Below are 20,668 nucleotides of genomic sequence, written 5' to 3' on the forward strand. Positions count from 1 at the left end.
AAGGAAGCCAATGCTTTCTTTATATTCAGAATAGCGTCCCATATGGAGATGGCACATGGAAGAGACAAATGACTGCCCCTGGAATTCTGAGTTTGCTGGTGAGGTGTTAAGTCTTGCGAGGCCATACCGCCAATTCTCAGTCATATCTCCAACATAATACTGATGTTTCTGTTGGAAAGCAAATGTGTTTTTTCTACTTGCTTGTAATATCTGCCGAAACATACGTAACTTTTAAAACTATAGCCTTGTTCAAATTCTGGTTTGGAACTAAGAAATTCACAAAAGTCTGATTTCCTTACATTTTGTAGTAATAATGTACTATCTTTAGTGAATTAGTCAGTTTTTTAAGTTACCTGGTTCTGACTAGCACATGAACACAGCATAAATCTGAAGCACCTACCTTACATCAGTAGTTATGCAATGCTTAGTGACTATTTGCATTGTGATAAGGAAATTTCCATGATATATGATAGTAGACTGATGGTGTTTCACAACATTTATTCAACTGAAATTATTTTGGGTGCATAGGAATGTGCATACTGAAATGCAGAAGGTTTATTGTTCAGCCAAGGCCAAGCTGGCTCCTGTTAAATGGAGAAGCTACACCCACTCTCCTCCATCAGCGTCACTAAGAGATGTGATTTCTCCTCCATCAGCGTCACTAAGAGATGTGATTTCTCCTCCATCAGCGTCACTAAGAGATGTGATTTCTCCTCCATCAGCGTCACTAAGAGATGTGATCTCTCCTCCATCAGCGTCACTAAGAGATGTGATCTCTCCTCCAGCTCCACAAGCGGAATTCCTGACATTTCCTGGTTGCTACAATTCTACAGTTCTCTGTTCCAAGTGAGAAAATGTAATCGCAGTAATAATGGCAGATGTCATTTCTAGAATAATACATACTGAAGTGTCAAAGAGGCTTTTATTTAGATATCACAGCAGCAATTACACTTCCATATGCTCTCTCTTTTAAAAACAATTTTTAGAAAAACTACATACCAGAACCACTAAATTCAAACCAACAGAAAAGTATGACTATATATTACAATAAAATATAAATGATAAATAAATACAGCTATTAGTTTGGCCTTACTTTAAAACAAAAACACTGTACACAAAGAGCAAAGTCTAAAACTCAAGCCGGCATCTTGATAGGACAAAGTTAATTGTTTAGTGACCAAGTGCAAAATACTGAAAGTGAAAGTAACGAAATCAACAAAACTTATTACAGGTCCATAATGTCATAGGACAAACAATGCCATGCTTTTTCTAAGATATCATGGTGCATAAGATACTCCCTTATTAAAATTATCAGAGACGGCTATCTAATTAACATTAGCAATCAGCCACATTACTGATTCAAGTAAATCTTTACTACAGTGGTGCTGCTTACAACTTAAAACAGTATGCTAAATCTGGCCAAGCCAAAAAGAAGATCTGTGATTCCCTTCCATGTCAAAATAAAACAAGTCTTTGATTTATATTTGCAAGCCATTAACACCTTAACAACTGCCTGAAGAAAGCCTTGGGCCAAACACTGAGTCGACATTAAAAACATAAAAGCTAATTTACATTTGTCTCAAATATTTACAAAGCCTAAAGGCAGTAGACTTGCACAGTAACGTAAGACATCGGACAGTCCCACTGTATTGGTTTAATAATGGTATTGACAACAGATAATCAATTGATGGATTATTGATCAATCAATCCCAGTCGACAGTAGATATCCCACAAGGAGCACCTGATATACTGAAACACACACTGACATGCTGTTAGCGTCTTAGGTCACAACAACCATCTTGGTTTCTTCTCAAATAATAGCAGCATAGTTACCAGAGTGTAACAAAAACACTGTGCAAAACGAATGAGGAATGTACATTTGTTCTCGAATGATGTTGCGGCTCATCTTCTGATCTGAAATGGAGAGGACCTGTGTGGGTTCCTGTATTTATAAAGCTTTCTTGTGGAAACCGAATAACTCAAGGCACCATATGAAACAATGCACTGAAGCGAAACGTCTTATTCTCCATCCTATTCTAAATGTAAAGGAGTAGATGGTGAATGTAGGGACAGGGCTGTCGTTTGTGGAAATGGGTAATGAGTCATACGTGGAGGAATGGTGTGAAAAAGCACAGGGAATGAATGGTCCGATGGTGTACTTCTTCACACAGACACTTCTACTGAAAAACACTAACCAACGGGCCTATTTCTCACAGAAGCCGTGATGTTCATGGGAGCAGAACCTAAACAGCAGAAAGATCCCAACAGCCAGAGTACAGATGTCACTCCAGAGGGATAAACAGGCCTGTTTGTTGTCAGTCAAGTGTATTTTGACTTATGAACATCCACTTGGGGTTGTGTGTGTGTGTGTGTGTGTGTGTGTGTGTTCACAGGTTTTGTGTGTTCAGAGCTGTGTACTTTTGAGGGTTGTGCGTATTAGAGGTTGCACGGAGTGTGTGTGTTAGGGGTTGTGTGTCCAGAGTGTAACGGTGCGGTCAGCGGAGGAGGACAGGAAGGAGAGGTCGTGTGTGTGCCACCTGCACTGGATCACCTTGTCCCCGTGTTCCCCCACCAGGGTCAGGGGGAGGGGCTTGGTCAGGTCACCTAGCGACACAAACACAACACTGAGTGAACAGGCCCTAAACACAGCACATTCAACTTTCACCTGTTCTTGCACATAAGCCAATGTTAGCAGCCTGTTTAGCATTGATAAGTCACGTGCGCACACGGAACCGTGACACACTGGCACAGCTCAGCCTTTGGGGTCTACTCAGTGTTGGATGTTCTTTACCTTGCAGGTTGCTGATCATGACCTTGGTGTCATAGGAACCAGTGAGCAGATAGTGTGCCCCCGGCGAGAACCTGACCGAGCGTACGTCGCTGGAGTGAGGCCGGTATGTCTGCACGACACGCCCCCCTCGGATGTCATACAGCATACAGCCACTGTCCTCCTGGCCCGTCGCTAGGAGACGACCGCTGGGGTCCACCGCAACCGAGGCAACAGGACTGCCTGGGGGGGGGGGGGGTCAAGAAGGATGGACGGGAGACGGAATTTAAAAGAAGTCCCATGAGGACACAGTGTGTGTGAGGGAACAGTCCTCACCTGATCCGTGGAAGGCCGTTCCCACCACGCGGACACAGCTGGGCACACGGAGGTCCCAGAAACGCACAGTCTTGTCCTGGGAGCCTGACGCTATCATCCACCCTCCCCATGTGAACAGAGACAGGATATGACCTGACCAGAAACACACACACACACACTTTACCGGTCTGTCTGTGAGGCAGTGTGTGGTTGTGTGTAGTGGCGGGTGCTGGTCCTCAGCTGGTCAGCATGTGGGTGAATAAAGTGCAAACATAGAGGGCCTTCAGACAGGCGGGCCGTCAGCAACAGCCCCTCAAGCAGAGGAAGCTTGTCTGCCGTGTAGGAACATCCAGCACGTCCTCTAAATGACACACATGTTTTTCTGTCTGCAGTTGGGACACAGGTTTCCCCGGGAGCCTACATAATGTCAGAAATTGACCATTTAAATCCAACATTTGTCCCCAGGTGAATGGATAAAGAATTCATTAGATTCTGGCCCACTGCTCTTTCAGCAATTACTTATTCTCTACTCTTAACATTCCCGTCTAAGGTTTTCAGGGTCTTGTTTTAAAACTCCAAGCAATCATCTCTTGGTAGACCAATACTGTTGATCCGCGACCCTGACCCAGACCCAGACCCTGACCCAGACCCAGACCCTGACCCAGACCCTGACCCTGACCCTGACCCAGACCCTGACCCTGACCCAGACCCTGACCCTGACCCTGACCCAGACCCAGACCCAGACCCTGACCCAGACCCTGACCCAGACCCAGACCCTGACCCAGACCCTGACCCTGACCCAGACCCAGACCCTGACCCAGACCCTGACCCAGACCCTGACCCTGACCCAGACCCTGACCCAGACCCTGACCCTGACCCTGACCCAGACCCAGACCCTGATCCAGACCCTGACCCAGACCCTGACCCTGACCCAGACCCTGACCCAGACCCTGACCCTGACCCTGACCCAGACCCAGACCCTGATCCAGACCCTGACCCAGACCCAGACCCTGACCCTGACCCAGACCCAGACCCAGACCGAGGGACTACCTGTGTGCCCACTCAGAGCGTGGAGGCCCTGTCCTCTCTGACAGTCTGTGGTGTAGATGTTACAGTCCCCCGCGCCGGCGCTGATCAGAATGGCCCCTCCACTCTCTGGTCCCTCCATGAAGGCCAGGTCTCTGATGGTCCCATCATGCATACTGAACTCCAGGTCTGGACCTGACACACGGGGGAACAATACATTCATACTAAACAGTCAGAAGACTTAGAAACAATTACAACTGAATTGATCACAACAACCTGTGTGTTGAATGGGTTCAAAAGGAACTGATTTGTAGTGGAGCAGCTTCCCAAATGTTGTCGTCACCTGTGGCGTTGCAGGTTTCAGCGCTGAAGGGCAGGACCTTGACATACTTGTCATTGGAGCCGGTGGCCAGCAGCTTTCCACAGTGACTCCAGGCCACACAGTAGATAGAGCCCTTATGGTGCTTATTCCTCTTAAAACGAACCTCTGGCTGCTTGGTCATACCGCACACCCCACTGAGGTGAGAGACCAACAGGAGACAGAAAAAGCTCAGTGCCAATACATCCACAAAGGAGCAGAAGACATCAACATTTTCCAGAGTGATTAGGCTGTGTTAACCTGGTGTCCAGAGGTGTGTCTGGGTAGGCACACACGCGTAGAGTCTTGGAGTTGGAGCCGACGGCGTATAGCGCCCCCGTGGGGTGGAAGGCAACAGCGCGGACTGCCTGAGTGTCCTCCAGGGTGTTCACAGCAACGAACAGGGCCTTAGCTTTGTCCCTCTATAACACACAAACACATTACAACTCATTTCATACATTCAAAAAGCCCTCTAGCTTCAGGCAAGTAGTTTGTAGAAGAGGCAATTAGCCAAAAACACTTACAAAACAATTACAATTAGTGTCGGTCCCTCACCCACAGACCTGCCCAGACATACATTTACATCATCTAGCAGACACACTCACCCACAGACCTGCCCAGACATACATTTACATCATCTAGCAGACACACTCACCCACAGACCTACCCAGACATACATTTACATCATCTAGCAGACACACTCACCCACAGACCTGCCCAGACATACATTTACATCATCCAGCAGACACACTCACCCACAGACCTGCCCAGACATACATTGACATCATCTAGCAGACACACTCACCCACAGACCTGCCCAGACATACATTGACATCATCCAGCAGACACACTCACCCACAGACCTGCCCAGACATACATTTACATCATCTAGCAGACACACTCACCCACAGACCTGCCCAGACATACATTTACATCATCTAGCAGACACACTCACCCACAGACCTGCCCAGACATACATTTACATCATCCAGCAGATACACTCACCCACAGACCTACCCAGACATACATTTACATCATCCAGCAGACACACTCACCCACAGACCTGCCCAGACATACATTTACATCATCTAGCAGACACACTCACCCACAGACCTGCCCAGACATACATTTACATCATCCAGCAGACACACTCACCCACAGACCTACCCAGACATACATTTACATCATCTAGCAGACACACTCACCCACAGACCTGCCCAGACATACATTTACATCATCTAGCAGACACACTCACCCACAGACCTGCCCAGACATACATTGACATCATCTAGCAGACACACTCACCCACAGACACTGATTGTAGTGAGTAGACACATGTAAAGATGTTTTCATACTGACCCCCAAGATAATTAAATCCACAACCCTGGCGATGCAACACAGGACTACACCCCCAGATACAGTGGTTTCACCATAATGACCAGTATAATCTGGTTTTGGTGGGGAAGCCCTATGTTCTGCATTATTCTGAAACAGAGCCCCCAACCCATGCCAACATGGGACAGCCTTCATCACTGCTGTTCTAATTGTAATCTGATGGATTTCATCTGGATTTATCACAGGGCATAATGCAGGATTACTGGGCATGGCATCAAAGTGGAGGCGGAGCTCCTCTCCAGAACAGTGGTCTGATACTCAGTGGGAGGCCAGTTGGAGACTGTTTGTGTCAGAGAGAGGGGGCAGAAACCAACCTCCTTACTCCGTGTCAGGGCTCCTGGCGAATCGTCTAATCCAGAGGGTTGTCCAGCTACTTTCTGAGGACTACAACACACATACACACATTAGTACGTCACTCTGAACATACACACAGAGAAACCAGCCGGCGTGTATCAGGTGATCACCTGTGAGAGACCACAGGGGACTCGTTAAGGGCCGGGGCCCCTCGACCCGCCCCGCCGCGCTGTGGTGTGCTGCTGGTCACGCCTCCTCCTTGGTGATGACCCTGCTCAGGGGTCATGGCAGGGTCAACGTGGCTCTTTTCCAGGGTTGGGCCTGTGCCGTTGCACTGCTGGGCCAGAGACTGGACTTCATCACCGAGACTCTCCATCCCCACGTTCAACTCCTCCAGCTTCTGAATAGACCTGGACGGACGCACGCACACACACACACACACACACACATAATTAACTATGGATGTGGTTTAGTCATGAGAGACCAACAGAGCAGGTGCCAGAGGAACAGCTGGTGCTCAGGGTGTTAGACACCCTTCATTAAGAACAAAGGAGTGGCAGTGTTAAAGTGTGTTTGGGGGCATTCCCATGGGGCTTCACCCACCCCACCCCCACATCTTCCCTGCCCAGTCCAACCCCCGTACACGGAGTGCTCCATCTGGGCTCCACACAGCACAATAGAAACCCTGTCACTATAGACACCGTAGAAGGAAACCCTGCCCCGCCCACCCCAACACACACACCAAACCCTGCCCCGCCCACCCCAACACACACACCAAACCCTGCCCCGCCCACCCCGACACACACACCAAACCCTGCCCTGCCCCGTCCACCCCGACACACACACCAAACCCTGCCCCGCCCACCCCAACACACACACCAAACCCTGCCCTGCCCACCCCAACACACACACCAAACCCTGCCCCGCCCACCCCAACACACACACCAAACCCTGCCCCGCCCACCCCAACACACACACCAAACCTTGCCCCGCCCACCCCAACACACACACACCAAACCCTGCCCCGCCCACCCCAACACACACACCAAACCCTGCCATTTCACACCCGCTCACTGAAAGAAGATGCTCTCCCCTCAACTCATATGGTGTTTCTCTGACCATTAGTCAGCAGTGAGGTCTGGCCCAACAGTCCAGAATCCAGGTGACCCTGTGGGTCAGCCATGTTCTCCCTCCCTTCTAAACGGCGTGCATTAATAGAACCCACGTGCACACACAACCACACCATTCTTTCCTGCATTATTTATCAGGTTATATTGACATCATTAATGTAGTCACCTTTTTTAGGGCCCCCGATTTCTTATTTTCTGTGATTTTTGTAAAAGGTCATTTCTTTCTTGCATTTCATGCTTTTTTTGGACAGTAAAGTGGTGAGACAGCATTAGGTCAGATTCAAACTCACATTGCAGAAATATCCCGCTAATGCAGCAGCCAACACCCTATTCCTCCTCTGGGATTTTAACTGGATTTAAATTGTTCCCATATTTCAACTAAATTGTTAGATACAACGTGTGTGTGTGTGTACATGTGGAAAAAGGTACATTACGTAAAACAACAGCTGACAGAATGGGGTCGGCCACACATGAATTGGAGAAGTCGATGAGATAGTTTTGGGTTAAAATTTAAACGAAGCATTATGTTTTTCATGTCGGTTTCAGACTTTGTACTGTGCAGTGAGGGGTGAATAACGAACTTGTTGAGGAACTGAAGCCCTGTGTTGTACATCAGTCTACATCACATTGTCTAACCTGTTGAGGAACTGGAGCCCTGTGTTGTACATCAGTCTACATCACATTGTCTAACCTGTTGAGGAACTTCTCCGTGAGGCTGTGCTGCATGGATTCTGCCCCAGCGGCTGGCTGCTCACTGTGCTGGACTCCTCCCTCCAGGAGCATCTGCTGGTACAACTGTCTCTGATGCTGCTTCTGTTCCAGGTGCTGCTGGACCCTCAGACGCTGCCGGTAGAACTCCTCAAACTTCTCTGTCGAGTCCCGAAGCTAAAGACCCACACACACACACACAATAAAGTTGTCAATACACTGCTGCTAAAACCATTCCAACCCCCAAGCAGTGTCTGACACGTTACATAATCCTAATTCCTGGTGCCATTTACCATCCCATTCAGCAGTGACAGCCATCAGATCACAACCCTTCCCTGTGATTTCAGGAGAGGAAAGGGAGTGGTCTCCTACAGTGCCTCTGGTTCTCCTGCAGTTCTATGTGACAGGCATTAACTCAAATGTCGCATGCAGGATGAGAGAGACAGGCAAGGGAAAGGATGTCTACTTATGTCTGGACTTCTGGTCCCCATAAGTAGTGTTAGACCTGGTTCCCAGACACAGACACGTTTGGTTTTCTACAGCCCCTGACACATTTGCAATCTTTGTTGAAACAGGTAAGACAAATAAGACAACATATAATAAGTCTCAACAAATAAGACAACAGAAATCCATGTTCCCCATCTACTAGCCCTAAACCTACCTGTAATGTCTAACCCTAGGTCCAATTGGAAATTGTATTGTAAACATTACCCCTGAGCCATAAATCTAAATGTTCCTAGCTGGGACCTGACAAAAAACCTTGTTGAGGTAGTGATTTCACACACAGACACACACACACACACAGACACACCTAAATGTCAAATCACCCAGGCTGAATTCTCATCCTGCTCCCAGTCTGTTTATCTGTCTTCCAGATAAAAGGGATGGCAGAGCAGGGCTGTAAATTCAGTCTGACAACAGTGGCAGAGAGGAACAGAGAGCAGTCTACTCTTCACTATGGACTACTGTCACTCCACTACCAGTAAAGACTGGCGTCTCTCCACTACCAGTAAAGACTGGCGTCTCTCCACTACCAGTAAAGACTGGCGTCTCTCCACTACCAGCAAGGACTGGCGTCTCTCCACTACCAGCAAGGACTGGCGTCTCTCCACTACCAGCAAGGACTGGCGTCTCTCCACTACCAGCAAGGACTGGCGTCTCTCCACTACCAGCAAGGACTGGCGTCTCTCCACTACCAGCAAGGACTGGCGTCTCTCCACTACCAGCAAGGACTGGCGTCTCTCCACTACCAGCAAGGACTGGCGTCTCTCCACTACCAGCAAGGACTGGCGTCTCTCCACTACCAGTAAAGACTAGACTTGGTCAGTATATCACACCAGATAAAACCACATGTTCATCTTCAAGGCTGGCCTATAATTAGAACAGAGTGAGAAGGCCACCATCTCTGAAAGTAATTGTCTCTGCAGGTGTCCATCCCTGATCATCCCTCATGATTCTTTACCTCGTTTCTCTCTGAGGAGCCTGGTGACGGGGCCTCCTCTCCAGGGGCTGAGGTGGGCCGCAGGGTACCTGAACTCATCATTTTATCCACAGGCGTGTCAGTCCTGGAGCTGGGAACAAGAACCAGAAAGACTATTTTAAAGACTTTTGTACATAACTACATTAAAGATTCCTGGAATTAACTACATTTAAGACCCCTATAATGGACAACATTAAAGACTGCCGTAATAAACTACATAAAGAACCACTATAATGGACTACATTAAAGACTGCCATAATGAACAACATAAAGAACCACTATAATGGACTACATTAAAGACTGCCATAATGAACAACATAAAGAACCACTATAATGGACTACATTAAAGACTGCCATAATGAACAACATAAAGAACCACTATAATGGACTACATTAAAGACTGCCATAATGAACAACATAAAGAACCACTAAAATGGACTACATTAAAGACTGCCATAATGAACAACATAAAGAACCACTATAATGGACTACATTAAAGACTGCCATAATGAAAAACATAAAGAACCCCTATAATGGACTACATTAAAGACTAACATAATGAACAACATAAAGAACCACTATAATGGACTACATTAAAGACTGCCGTAATGAACAACATAAAGAACCACTATAATGGACTACATTAAGGACTGCCATAATGAACAACATAAAGAACCACTATAATGGACTACATTAAGGACTGCCATAATGAACAACATAAAGAACCACTATAATGGACTACATTAAGGACTGCCATAAAGAACTACATGACTATTGCCACAGTGGTCATAATCTAGGAGGATGCATTCAATCAATAGGAAATTCCAAGCCAATCACTGAGCTTCTCGTTCAAGAGTTGAGTCTTAATTGTGTGTTCTGACACTCTTGCTAATCCACAGTGTATTCCAGTGTCTAAGCTATGTCAACCATGTGAACATTGGCCCATTTAGTCAATGTTTTGTGGATTATTCTAGAGAGCAACATGACCTGGCAGACTGGAGTACCTTACATAAATGACAGATATTTCCAATGTAAACAACTTCTGAGACATCTAACATTCAACCCATCCTCCACTAAAATGAAGCAGCGCCGTGTGAATTCAACCCATCCTCCACTGAAATGAAGCAGCGCCGTGTGAATTCAACCCATCCTCCACTGAAATGAAGCAGCGCCGTTTGAATTCAACCCATCCTCCACTGAAATGAAGCAGCGCCATGTGAATTCAACCCGTCCTCCACTGAAATGAAGCAGCGCCGTTTGAATTCAACCCATCCTCCACTGAAATGATGCAGCGCCATGTGAATTCAACCCGTCCTCCACTGAAATGAAGCAGCGCCGTTTGAATTCAACCCATCCTCCACTGAAATGAAGCAGCGCCGTTTGAATTCAACCCATCCTCCACTGAAATGAAGCAGCGCCGTTTGAATTCAACCCATCCTCCACTGAAATGAAGCAGCGCCATGTGAATTCAACCCGTCCTCCACTGAAATGAAGCGACACTGTGTGAATCCAACCTGCCCTACACTGAAATGAAGCAACACCGTGTGAATCCAACCTGCCCTACACTGAAAGGAAGCAGCGCTGTGTGAATCCAACCCATCCTCCACTGAAATGAAGCAACACCGTGTGAATCCAACCTGCCCTACACTGAAAGGAAGCAGCGCTGTGTGAATCCAACCTGCCCTACACTGAAAGGAAGCAACACCGTGTGAATCCAACCTGCCCTACACTGAAAGGAAGCAGCGCTGTGTGAATCCAACCTGCCCTACACTGAAAGGAAGCAGCGCTGTGTGAATCCAACCCATCCTCCACTGAAATGAAGCAACACCGTGTGAATCCAACCTGCCCTACACTGAAAGGAAGCAGCGCTGTGTGAATCCAACCTGCCCTACACTGAAAGGAAGCAGCGCTGTGTGAATCCAACCTGCCCTACACTGAAAGGAAGCAGCGCTGTGTGAATCCAACCTGCCCTACACTGAAAGGAAGCAGCGCTGTGCGAATCCAACCTGCCCTACACTGAAAGGAAGCAGCGCTGTGTGAATCCAACCTGCCCTACACTGAAAGGAAGCAGCGCTGTGCGAATCCAACCTGCCCTACACTCACCTCTCAGGGGATTCCTCAAAGATGCTGTGACAGTCTGAGCTCTCCATCATCAGACTCCTGCTCAGGCTCTGGCCCCCGCTGTGAAAGTTAGCAAAGGAGTGAGACATGGGGGACACACCCTTCCCCCCCGCCATGTCGCCCCCTGGGCCCCGCTTCTCCTGGCCAGAGAGCCCGTAGGCCAGTCCGTCCAGGGCCGGGTTGAGGGAACGGGACATGTAGGTGTCAGCGGACTGGGGGCGGCGGAGGGGCGAGGAGGGGTAGGGGGACAGCTTGCTGATGAGCGGGGTGAGGAGATCGGAGTAACTGGTCTTGGCAGGTTTCACCAGACGGTCCACGTGTATCTGGAGCAGCTTCTGCTCAAAGGCGCAGGAGAAGACGCTGTTGGACAGGTTCTGCATCCAGGACAGTAAGGAGAGGTCCAGGTCATCACAGCCGTTCCCACACAGCATGTCAACCCCCAGGAGCACCTCTCCCTCTGTGATCTCCTCGCCGGTCGCCTTGCTCTGGGAGACAGAGGCAGTCAATCAATATGTAAATTCACGTGATAAATTATTCATTCACCCATTCATTCGTTCAACCCGAGCAATAAAACCATAACATCATATAAAACTAAAACCATAATATGAAGTTGAATGAAATAGGTACAGAGGATTGAATAAGCATTCAGATGTATTGATGATAAAAAAATAAATCTTCTAAAAATAAAGCCAATTAAATAGATTTCAGTCAAACTTTGAAACACAACTAAATGAGAAAACGTGGGCTGAATACAAGTTCAATCCGGCTAGTGATTACCTGGCAGAACTCGACGCAGCACTCATACAGAACTCCTTTAATGAGGAGCTGGAAGAGGCGGTTCCCGGAGGCCTTGAAACCTGCCTCACTCAGCTTCCTGTCAGCAGGGATGAACTCTGCCACCATGGTGCAGGCCTCCTCAAAACACTGCACCCGCGCTGTGCTGGGGTTCCAGTCCTGCTGGGAAAACAGAGTTAAATCAGCTCCAACCCACGTCACCACACCTGACCGGACCCGTTTCTCAGGGTCATCGCACGGACATACGTTTTGATATGCATCAGATGCAAAGTACCAATGCCTTTTGATACCAGAATTCAATGAACTGTTAACCCAGCTGTGAGTATTAGCGTCCATCACTGCTCTAGAACAACAGAGTCTGATCCATCAGGTATGGTATTATTCTAATGAATGGAACCACATCACCATGCCTTGAACTCGGCGTGGTTGGTTAGGCGAGGCAGCGTCAGGAGCAGGCACAGCTTGCTGTAGTCTTCCTTAGAGGGACAGAAGTCCTCCAGGGCATGGAGACACTTCACGGCTTCCTGCATGGTGAACTCCAGCTGAGGGAGAGAGGGAAACAAGTAGAAGGTTTGCAATGAAACAAAAACTTGGTTCTTACGTAGCCCCACAACGTATCAAATCCCAGAATGCACGCATATGTACCGTTATCTCTGTCTGACACCTATATTCTAAATGTCAGAGTGTAAGGGCATGAATCTCTATCATGTCCAAAGAAAAACCTCAGACTTAAGACAATGTCAGGGTTGCTTTGAATACATTTTTAAAGAAAGATCTAATGGATATATTACAATAAACCTAATTATATTACATATATTACAATAAACCATAATCTAGTACATCTACAACAATAAATCATAAAACTTCTTCAATCAGGCCCATGTCTCAAGACACTAAATTAAGAAGAGCTGGGCTGCCAATCTGACACACAGTCACAGCTGGCTTGAGGAGGCCAGACTAATCCAGTCAGGAGGCAAACTGGATTCAGATCTACTCGGTATGTGACTAAGCTAATACAGACATGGCTCAATGAATGTGTGTTTGTGTGCGCTACAAGAACGATAACAGTGACAGAAATAGCAAAAACGTGTTGGGAAGAATGGGCTTATTTAAAAGTAAACCGAGGACAGAAACAGAAAACAACAGAGATGGAATACAGCAGAGACACCCAACCAAAACAACATCCAGGAGAAGATGACACACAGAGACAGACAGAGAGACAGACAGAGAGAGAGAGAGAGAGAGAGAGAGAAGGGGAGATAGAGAGGGCGAAAGTCAGATAGTGAGGGGGAGAGGGAGAAAAGGAGGGAGGCAAAGAGGCAGAGAGGGAGGGAGGCACGGAGGTAGGGAGGCAGAGACGGAGGGAGGCAGAGAGGGAGGCTATTGTTTGTTTGTTGACTCACATGGTGTGGCTCGTCCTCAGCTGACATGGCATTGTTTACACACAGGGCTTCTAGAAACTTCTGCTTAAGGACGATGTAACGGAACCTTTCACACAATAACAAAACACAGTTCACGCAACAATAAAACATAGACCCACGCTGCCTCATTTTATCTATGTTACGGAAAAGTGATCCAAACCCCGTACCTGCCTAAACATTCTAGGTGCCAGGTTGGTAATGTGTTGTTTTGCATGGCCAAATAGTAAGTACAGTCAGACTGTTTTTTTATCACATATTGTAGTACGAACGATGCCTCACCTTTTCCGGTCAAACTTCTCCATGCACTCGAGGGGCTGAATAAACTGAAGCACCTCATCCCATTGCCCATCCAACACCAGTTGCCTTTAGAAATTTGCAAAAAAAAACTAGCAAGTTAATACTAATTAGTAGTAAAAAGAAAAATACAAGTGGATGGTCTTTGTGACACCTTATGTAGCCCCGGTTAAGGGCTCAGGCTATTCATAATAGTCAGATGACTTCCAGAAAATGTTCAGAACACACAAACAAAACAACAGTACAATAAGAAACTAAACATTTAACAAAATGTGTTCTTTTAATTGGTTTATCTGCTATTTTATCTCCAATGGAAACACATGGTCTTCGTAAGTGAGCTAAAAGACAGGCAGTGAATGGCCACCCAGTCACAGTAGGGCCTCTGTGTGAAAGGTAGTCTATTTACAATCAGGCATTTCAAACGCTGGCATGTCAGAAAGTTCCAACAGTACACTGTCCATTTACATTTAAAGGTGCACTCGAATCCAGCACAAGTGTTCTGTTCCATTATGACATTAACACAATAAGCAAGTCTTCTGAACATTGTTGATGTTTTACCCCCGACTGCAACCATTAACCTATTTATTTGAATCTAAAATAATTAGCCTTCATTGAACAGTAACAGCCTTCTTATTATAAATTATAATGTGAAACGTTCACTCGAGGCAAACACAGGACAGATGGCGCTTGAAAAGTAAAATGGGCAAACTACACTGGGTCAGTCCAGCAAGTGTTTCCCTGATTTTTATGTTTAGTGCCTAATTAATGAGGCAGGACTTTGTGTACCTGAGGAAGAGCATGTCGTCGGAGTAGAGTCCATTGATAACTCCGCTCTCTTTCTCCAAGGCCAGCATGCTGATGTGCAACTTCCTGGAGTGGAGAAAGTCCAAGATCACCTTGATGATCTCCACCTCCTTCACATTGATGATCTCCTCCGCTGTCATGGTGACGACGGGCTGACACACACAGGGGGCTCAGGGTCAGTATAGGAACCTTAATGTGGAAAAGATGACTACATTCTCAAGGGTACCTAATTGAATCAAGACCCAACTTTCTGACTATTGTGATTAGGAGATTAGCAGCAGGTCTGCACCAGTACAGAGTCTGCAGTTGAGAGTTAATCCAATAATCCACATAGCTGTGCTATTAATTATGTATTAACAACATGCAGGACTACAAGGGTGGAATTCATGTATTGCAAATTGACAACGTCTGGAAACCCAATGCCTGGTTTAGCAAATAGCCATAGACTGTAGCCATCGTATTTTACTTCACTGTTGTTCAATGATTCACCAGGAGATTAGAGAAAAACAACATTGACTGAAGTTATTGTCATGGTAATTAGAATATGAGCTCTAATCGTTGACTTTCACCAGCAAGCCTACAAGTTCTATATAGATTTCATTGATAGATTCTGCTACACTGTAGCATGGGGTAGTTTAGTGTTCTATGCCGCTGCCTGTAATGCATACGTGCTGCAGCAGTATGGGTTCGAATCCGACCTGCCTGTCACTTGATTCCTGTACAATAAATGACAAAAACATATCTATAAAAAAAAAAAAGACTACACGTACACATGGGGGAAAGCCAATGTTCTCTAATTATTCAGCTAGTTAAGTCAATTCAGTAATCCTGCCATCTGGTTCTCGTACGTCAATTCCCATTATCGACAATGTGAAGTGGTCGCTGAAAATGTTATAGTAAATGCTGACCAACAACATCATTATGCTTACAGTAATATGATATATACCGATATCATTAGTTCAAGAAATGTGTGGTCAAATCATTGCTAAAAATCTGACAGCGAACAAAACAGGTTATTCGAATGGAGAAAATAACACGCCGTATGCAAGATGCGCTGTCACAGTACAGTGACACTGACTCACACAACCGTTATGGGAACATTAACGCATTAGCTAATGTTTTGTTAATTAAGCTCAAATTAAGGATGACCAAGCTAGTTAATTAAATAGAGGGTTCAAATACATCCACATTTATGTACAGTGTATTACTAGCTAACTGGCAACGTAGCTATAGGCACGGCAGCTATGGGTGGGGTTCGAACATGGCAAATTAGCTACCTAGCTAGCTGCTACAGAGTCAGTAGCTAACGTTAGTAGTTGCCTAGTTAGTACACTGCTGGCTAGCGTAGCTACAGTACGTCTGTTCCAGAACGCCTGTTCGTGTCCACTAACGAATGTTAAGAAAAAATAAGAGCATATTCCTCCGAAAAGCAAGCCATATAACTAGCTACATAGGAGCCCAAGTTTGTTTGGAGGTAGCAACATACCACGACTTGAAAACTGTCAGGAATGCGCACACCCAAAACCGCTATAACAGATTCAGATCATGACAAGAGAATGGCTAGCCAGGCCAGAGCGAGACGTGCATCATCCGCTACTTGCAACTAGCAGGATGGGTACCGAAGAAGGATTCACTACGCATGAACACACTCCCAAATGCGATTTAAAGCTTACCTTGATCTAAAAATACATGGGCTGAAAACACTCTCCTTAGTTTTTGTTATTCTATGTGGTTGGAAAGTGTAGTTGTCAAAGCACATCTATTATGTGTTTGTGTCTTGCTTTCCCCCAGTCTCTGTTGTCTTCTGGTCTCGAATCAATGTCTACTGCTGCTACCCAGCCCCTTCGGTTGTCAAGCGCACCGCTTTGTCTACCAATCAGATCCCAGGGTTTTCACTGGAGCGCCCTAAACCTTGTCTTTTAGGTTAAGTCAAAACATAGCTAACAAGTCATGCCACCGACGCAAAATGAGCGCCAATTACGCAATGTAATCAAAGTCAATGAATGCCTCTTTCAGTGTGATAGTAATTATCAGTTTGTGTCACTTCCAAAAGAGGACAGGATTGCAAATAAAGAATCAATGTCTTCGAGGCCAAACAAGGTGTGATCCTTTGCAGAATCAAAGTAAAAAGTTCAACAGATCGGGTAAAAAGGGATTAAACGATTTATGGACCTATGAAAAGGCTTAATGTAAATATGTTTGGTATTGACTATTACTCGTCTTGATTGCCTTCAGTTGCCCTTGAGTGCATAAGAGGACGAGAATATTTCTCAATCATTAGGTGACACCTAGTGGTATTGATAAAGTTGCAGTCAAGTGACTCGAATTTTCCATAAGAAATTAAAGAATACTTACAAAATGACTAAGAATGGTTTCTTCTCCAATCGAATACAACCTGCAGATTGCATATTCATGACACATTTGTTCTGTTCATTTGTAACTGGATAATGTGCTGCGGAGGACACGTGAACATTTAACAGAACAAAAACTCCTTTCTGAGCTGGCCTGTCTTTAACAAATTAAATCACAAGTTTTAATGATTTGCATTTTAATATAGTTCAAAGGAATATACTGTATATAGAAAAATAACATAAATACAAATAAAACAAATTTAGATGGGGATAAACATAATGGCATCTCACACACAGTTTCTGATGACCCACCACTGACAATAAACTATGTGCAGAGGGAATCAGTTTGCAGTCAGTTTCTATCGGTTTCCTGCCCTTCACTCATAAAAAAAACATATAATCCTTTTTCAGATTTCTTCTCGTGACATACCATGCTCATACGAAATCTCAAAATGGAAAATGGTTTACAAAAAATACTTTATATGACAAAATATAGATGTACAGTGTAAACACTGCTTTGCTCCAAAATAAGAAAATGTTTCATTTAATAGGTTAACAATGTAACATACTGAAGCATAATTTAACAGATGTTTTGAAACTCCTAAAGAAAATGTTTTTATGATCTGTATTTTACTTAGTGTTAGTATGCAGTCATTTCAACTAAAATACTGCAATCTACAGTGGGAAAGTGTCATGAAATGCTATTCATGATTACTTTCTATTGATTATGTACATATACTTATTGTGGACTACATTAAGTGTAATAATCAGAATTCAACAGTTATATACTTTCCACAATAGAGCAAAATGTTTTTCAATATCTGTGAGGTCCATACACATATGCCAACAAGGATAGTTATCAGAATTGCACAGGCTCATGACACAATCTGAGGAATTAGCTGCTATTCTAAAGCTTGAAATAGTCCTGCCAGTGACATTGAAAGTGATCACACAGTTGCATTTTTTAAACAATAAAAGGCCCCATATATTACGTTTAGACACGTCCATATTAACTGATAATTGCTAGTTTGACTCATTCATTTTGAATAGAATAGCTATTATATACAAACTAAATTAAATTACAGACAGTCTTAAAGTATATTACGCACATATGTCAATTAAACTCTAAAAGCCTTTAAAAGATTTTCAAAGCATGACAAATACCGAAAATAAATTAAAAGTCAGTTGCTGACATTCCTGTGAACTACAGTAGATGATACTGAACAATTTTACCATCTAGTAATTATCCAGTAATGACCTACACTCAGGGTATTCTCATCACTCAGTCTTGGCACTTTAACTATTGACATTACACAAACCAAACCGCTCAGCCGTATCTTTCAACCAGAGAGGAAAGCAAGCCTCAGGCACTGCCAAACTCTCAACAAGCTCTCATATAACGTCCTGTACTCACAAAAACATTGCACCTGACATTTAAATAACAATCACCGCACTTTCATACTGTATGACGCACAAAACAAGCATAAGGCCACACATGATGAACACAGGGAACTCAAACTCTGTCTATATCAGAGGAATGACATTCAGTGCTTTAGTGGTCAGTTAGGTCCTGTAAGCCTCTTTTTTTGGCACTCGAGAACATGGACACCCAAGCATGTGAACACACACACACACGCTCCATTAGAATGACTGGGTCCCCCACACACAGGCTTGCATAACAAGTGTCCCTTGAGGCTTGTCTAGGTGGTCTTTTCTGCCCGCATTCCAGTTGTGCAGACAATCAGCAGCGTCCTGTTCAGAAGAAAAAACCCTGCCACAAATTCATCCAATCAAACTGTACGTTAGATATCCGATCCAGGTGAAACCTGGGTGTACGTGTTCATGAGATATATTAATGGGAAAGAATTTCAGAAAATCTGGAATCTTAAGCACCATTCATACCAAACCAGACCCTGCAATATCCTAGGTCATACCCACACCTGGGTCAGTTTCTGGGTTGAGTACCCCACAAAGCCTCCCCTCAGTTCTACAACCATGGACACCTAGGAACAATGTCCTGGGTTTGGTATGAAAAGGGCGTGTTGCTGTGGCTACTTCAGACTCCCCAGTTTCTTGGGAGTGCCCTGTTTCTTGGTCTGCCACAGGTGAGGGGCAATGGTGATGGCGTCTACACTCGCCGACATGGTCTTGGCCGGAATGTGGCTGAACTGCTTCCTGTCGGAGTTGTACTTATATAGGCCTTCAATCATCTTGGCTGTGATGCTCTTGGGCCCAATGCCCGCCAGCTTGGTGATCTCCTCTGTCTCAGGGCAGTAAGTGTACACAGAGCGAAACTGGCAACCTGCGTCTCGGAACAACACCAGGAAGTTGTTGGCCCCTGATCTCTCCATTTCCTGAAAGACAGAGGGGAGTACAGGTCACATGAAAGTCAAATAAGAGAAAAAGTGACATACCGTATTCAATCATATTTCATACATCTATTATCTTGTTCTTCTGTCCTTCATTGACTTTGCCTGCCAGGCAGCAGTGGGCCAGAGCGTTCTGTATGATATGCTTGTTGGACTTGGCGCTAGGTTCCTTGTACAGCTTTGGCCCTGAGAGAAGAAGTGAACACCAAAATAAGAATCATATGGACTGACAAAACACATATTCATAACACAGTCTGCTCTACATGTGGACCACAGCACTGGTTCCTAGTCTGAACCAAGGTACTCCCCGATGGCATGTTACACACTGCTGTACCAAAAGGTCCCAAATATTTACAGCAAATGACCTTCCATTTCTTCTGATTTATGCTGCATATCATTGCCTCTCTGTGATAAACATCTTTAATTATTTGAAATAGAGTTTGTTTGTATGGTAAAGGCGGTGGTTTTGCTTAAGCCTCATCATACTTGCCTGTGGTAATCACTCATAAGCAAAATAAATGACAAAAATGACTTAACTCCTGATGAAACAACAGCCAGAGTGCAATGGACTTGTAACAACAATATAGTTGTAGCCTAGTCAAGAAACAGGTGTTTTAATTTCTTATGCATCACTTGAAAGATCAAAACTATTACTAGGAAAAATACATACTAAGAAAAATGCTGTGGCAAAGCAGAAAGTTCCTCAAAGCTTACTGTTGAAAAGCACTGGACAACACTCTGGTTCTGGTTGGATGCACCTACAAGTCTCCTTTACAAAGCAGGATGCTGTGTTTACATAATGGAGTGGTCCATACCTGTATACTCTTGGTTGGATGGAGTTGAGGAGGTTGTGGACTCGTTCTCCCAGTCCTTATCTCCATTACGAGACGGGCAGGACGACAGATTGCCCTCTGCAGAGTCAGGCCTGGGGATGTACGCGCGCACACACACACACACACACACACACACACACACACACACACACAGAGGAACAACAAAACATGTGCAGACACAAAGAGAATGACAGATACACACACAAA

The 20,668-nt window shown here is 45.2% G+C and overlaps 2 protein-coding genes across 5 annotated transcripts in view; both read right to left on the minus strand.

Moving 5' to 3' along the window:
- Window positions 1-903: 903 nt before the first annotated feature.
- Window positions 904-16,793, minus strand: wdr47a (WD repeat domain 47a). Of its 2 annotated transcripts, none has more exons than XM_034290101.1 (17): window positions 16,582-16,793; window positions 14,891-15,060; window positions 14,090-14,173; window positions 13,793-13,877; window positions 12,800-12,931; window positions 12,372-12,548; window positions 11,577-12,079; window positions 9,456-9,564; window positions 7,977-8,170; window positions 6,326-6,565; window positions 6,176-6,245; window positions 4,728-4,888; window positions 4,452-4,624; window positions 4,133-4,303; window positions 3,104-3,235; window positions 2,792-3,010; window positions 904-2,604 (listed from the first exon to the last, which is right to left on the minus strand). In XM_034290101.1, exons 2-17 carry the CDS (start codon window positions 15,046-15,048, stop codon window positions 2,462-2,464), a joined length of 2,751 nt encoding a protein of 916 aa, XP_034145992.1. In that variant the 5' UTR covers window positions 15,049-15,060; window positions 16,582-16,793; the 3' UTR covers window positions 904-2,461. The 2 variants fall into 2 exon arrangements, with proteins under 2 accessions (XP_034145992.1, XP_034145994.1); XM_034290103.1 differs by having other exon boundaries at window positions 14,891-15,097.
- Window positions 16,794-17,625: 832 nt separating this feature from the next.
- Window positions 17,626-20,668, minus strand: part of camsap2b (calmodulin regulated spectrin-associated protein family, member 2b) — a 38,789-nt gene continuing 35,746 nt past the window's right edge. For all 3 annotated transcript variants that reach the window (XM_020045532.2, XM_013133231.3, XM_020045531.2), the window contains 3 exons: window positions 20,444-20,553; window positions 19,696-19,814; window positions 17,626-19,613 (listed from right to left, as the gene is read on the minus strand). In XM_020045532.2, the coding sequence (XP_019901091.2) occupies window positions 19,311-19,613; window positions 19,696-19,814; window positions 20,444-20,553 (532 nt within the window). In that variant the 3' untranslated portion in view covers window positions 17,626-19,310. The remainder of the gene's footprint in view (window positions 19,614-19,695; window positions 19,815-20,443; window positions 20,554-20,668) is intronic.

The sequence above is a fragment of the Esox lucius genome, chromosome 3 (genome assembly GCF_011004845.1).
Source record: "Esox lucius isolate fEsoLuc1 chromosome 3, fEsoLuc1.pri, whole genome shotgun sequence".
Lineage (NCBI taxonomy): Eukaryota > Metazoa > Chordata > Actinopteri > Esociformes > Esocidae > Esox > Esox lucius.

Bases quoted from the DNA above. Each gene is read 5' to 3' on its own strand.
- wdr47a (XM_034290101.1), bottom strand. From the start codon at position 15,048: ATGACAGCGGAGGAGATCATCAATGTGAAGGAGGTGGAGATCATCAAG. The intron at 9,565-11,576 runs GTGAGTGTAGGG...TCTTGTTCCCAG, and splicing joins TTTGAGGAATCCCCTGAGAG to CTCCAGGACTGACACGCCTG. The intron at 4,304-4,451 runs GTGACGACAACA...CCCGTGTGTCAG, and splicing joins TGAAACCTGCAACGCCACAG to GTCCAGACCTGGAGTTCAGT.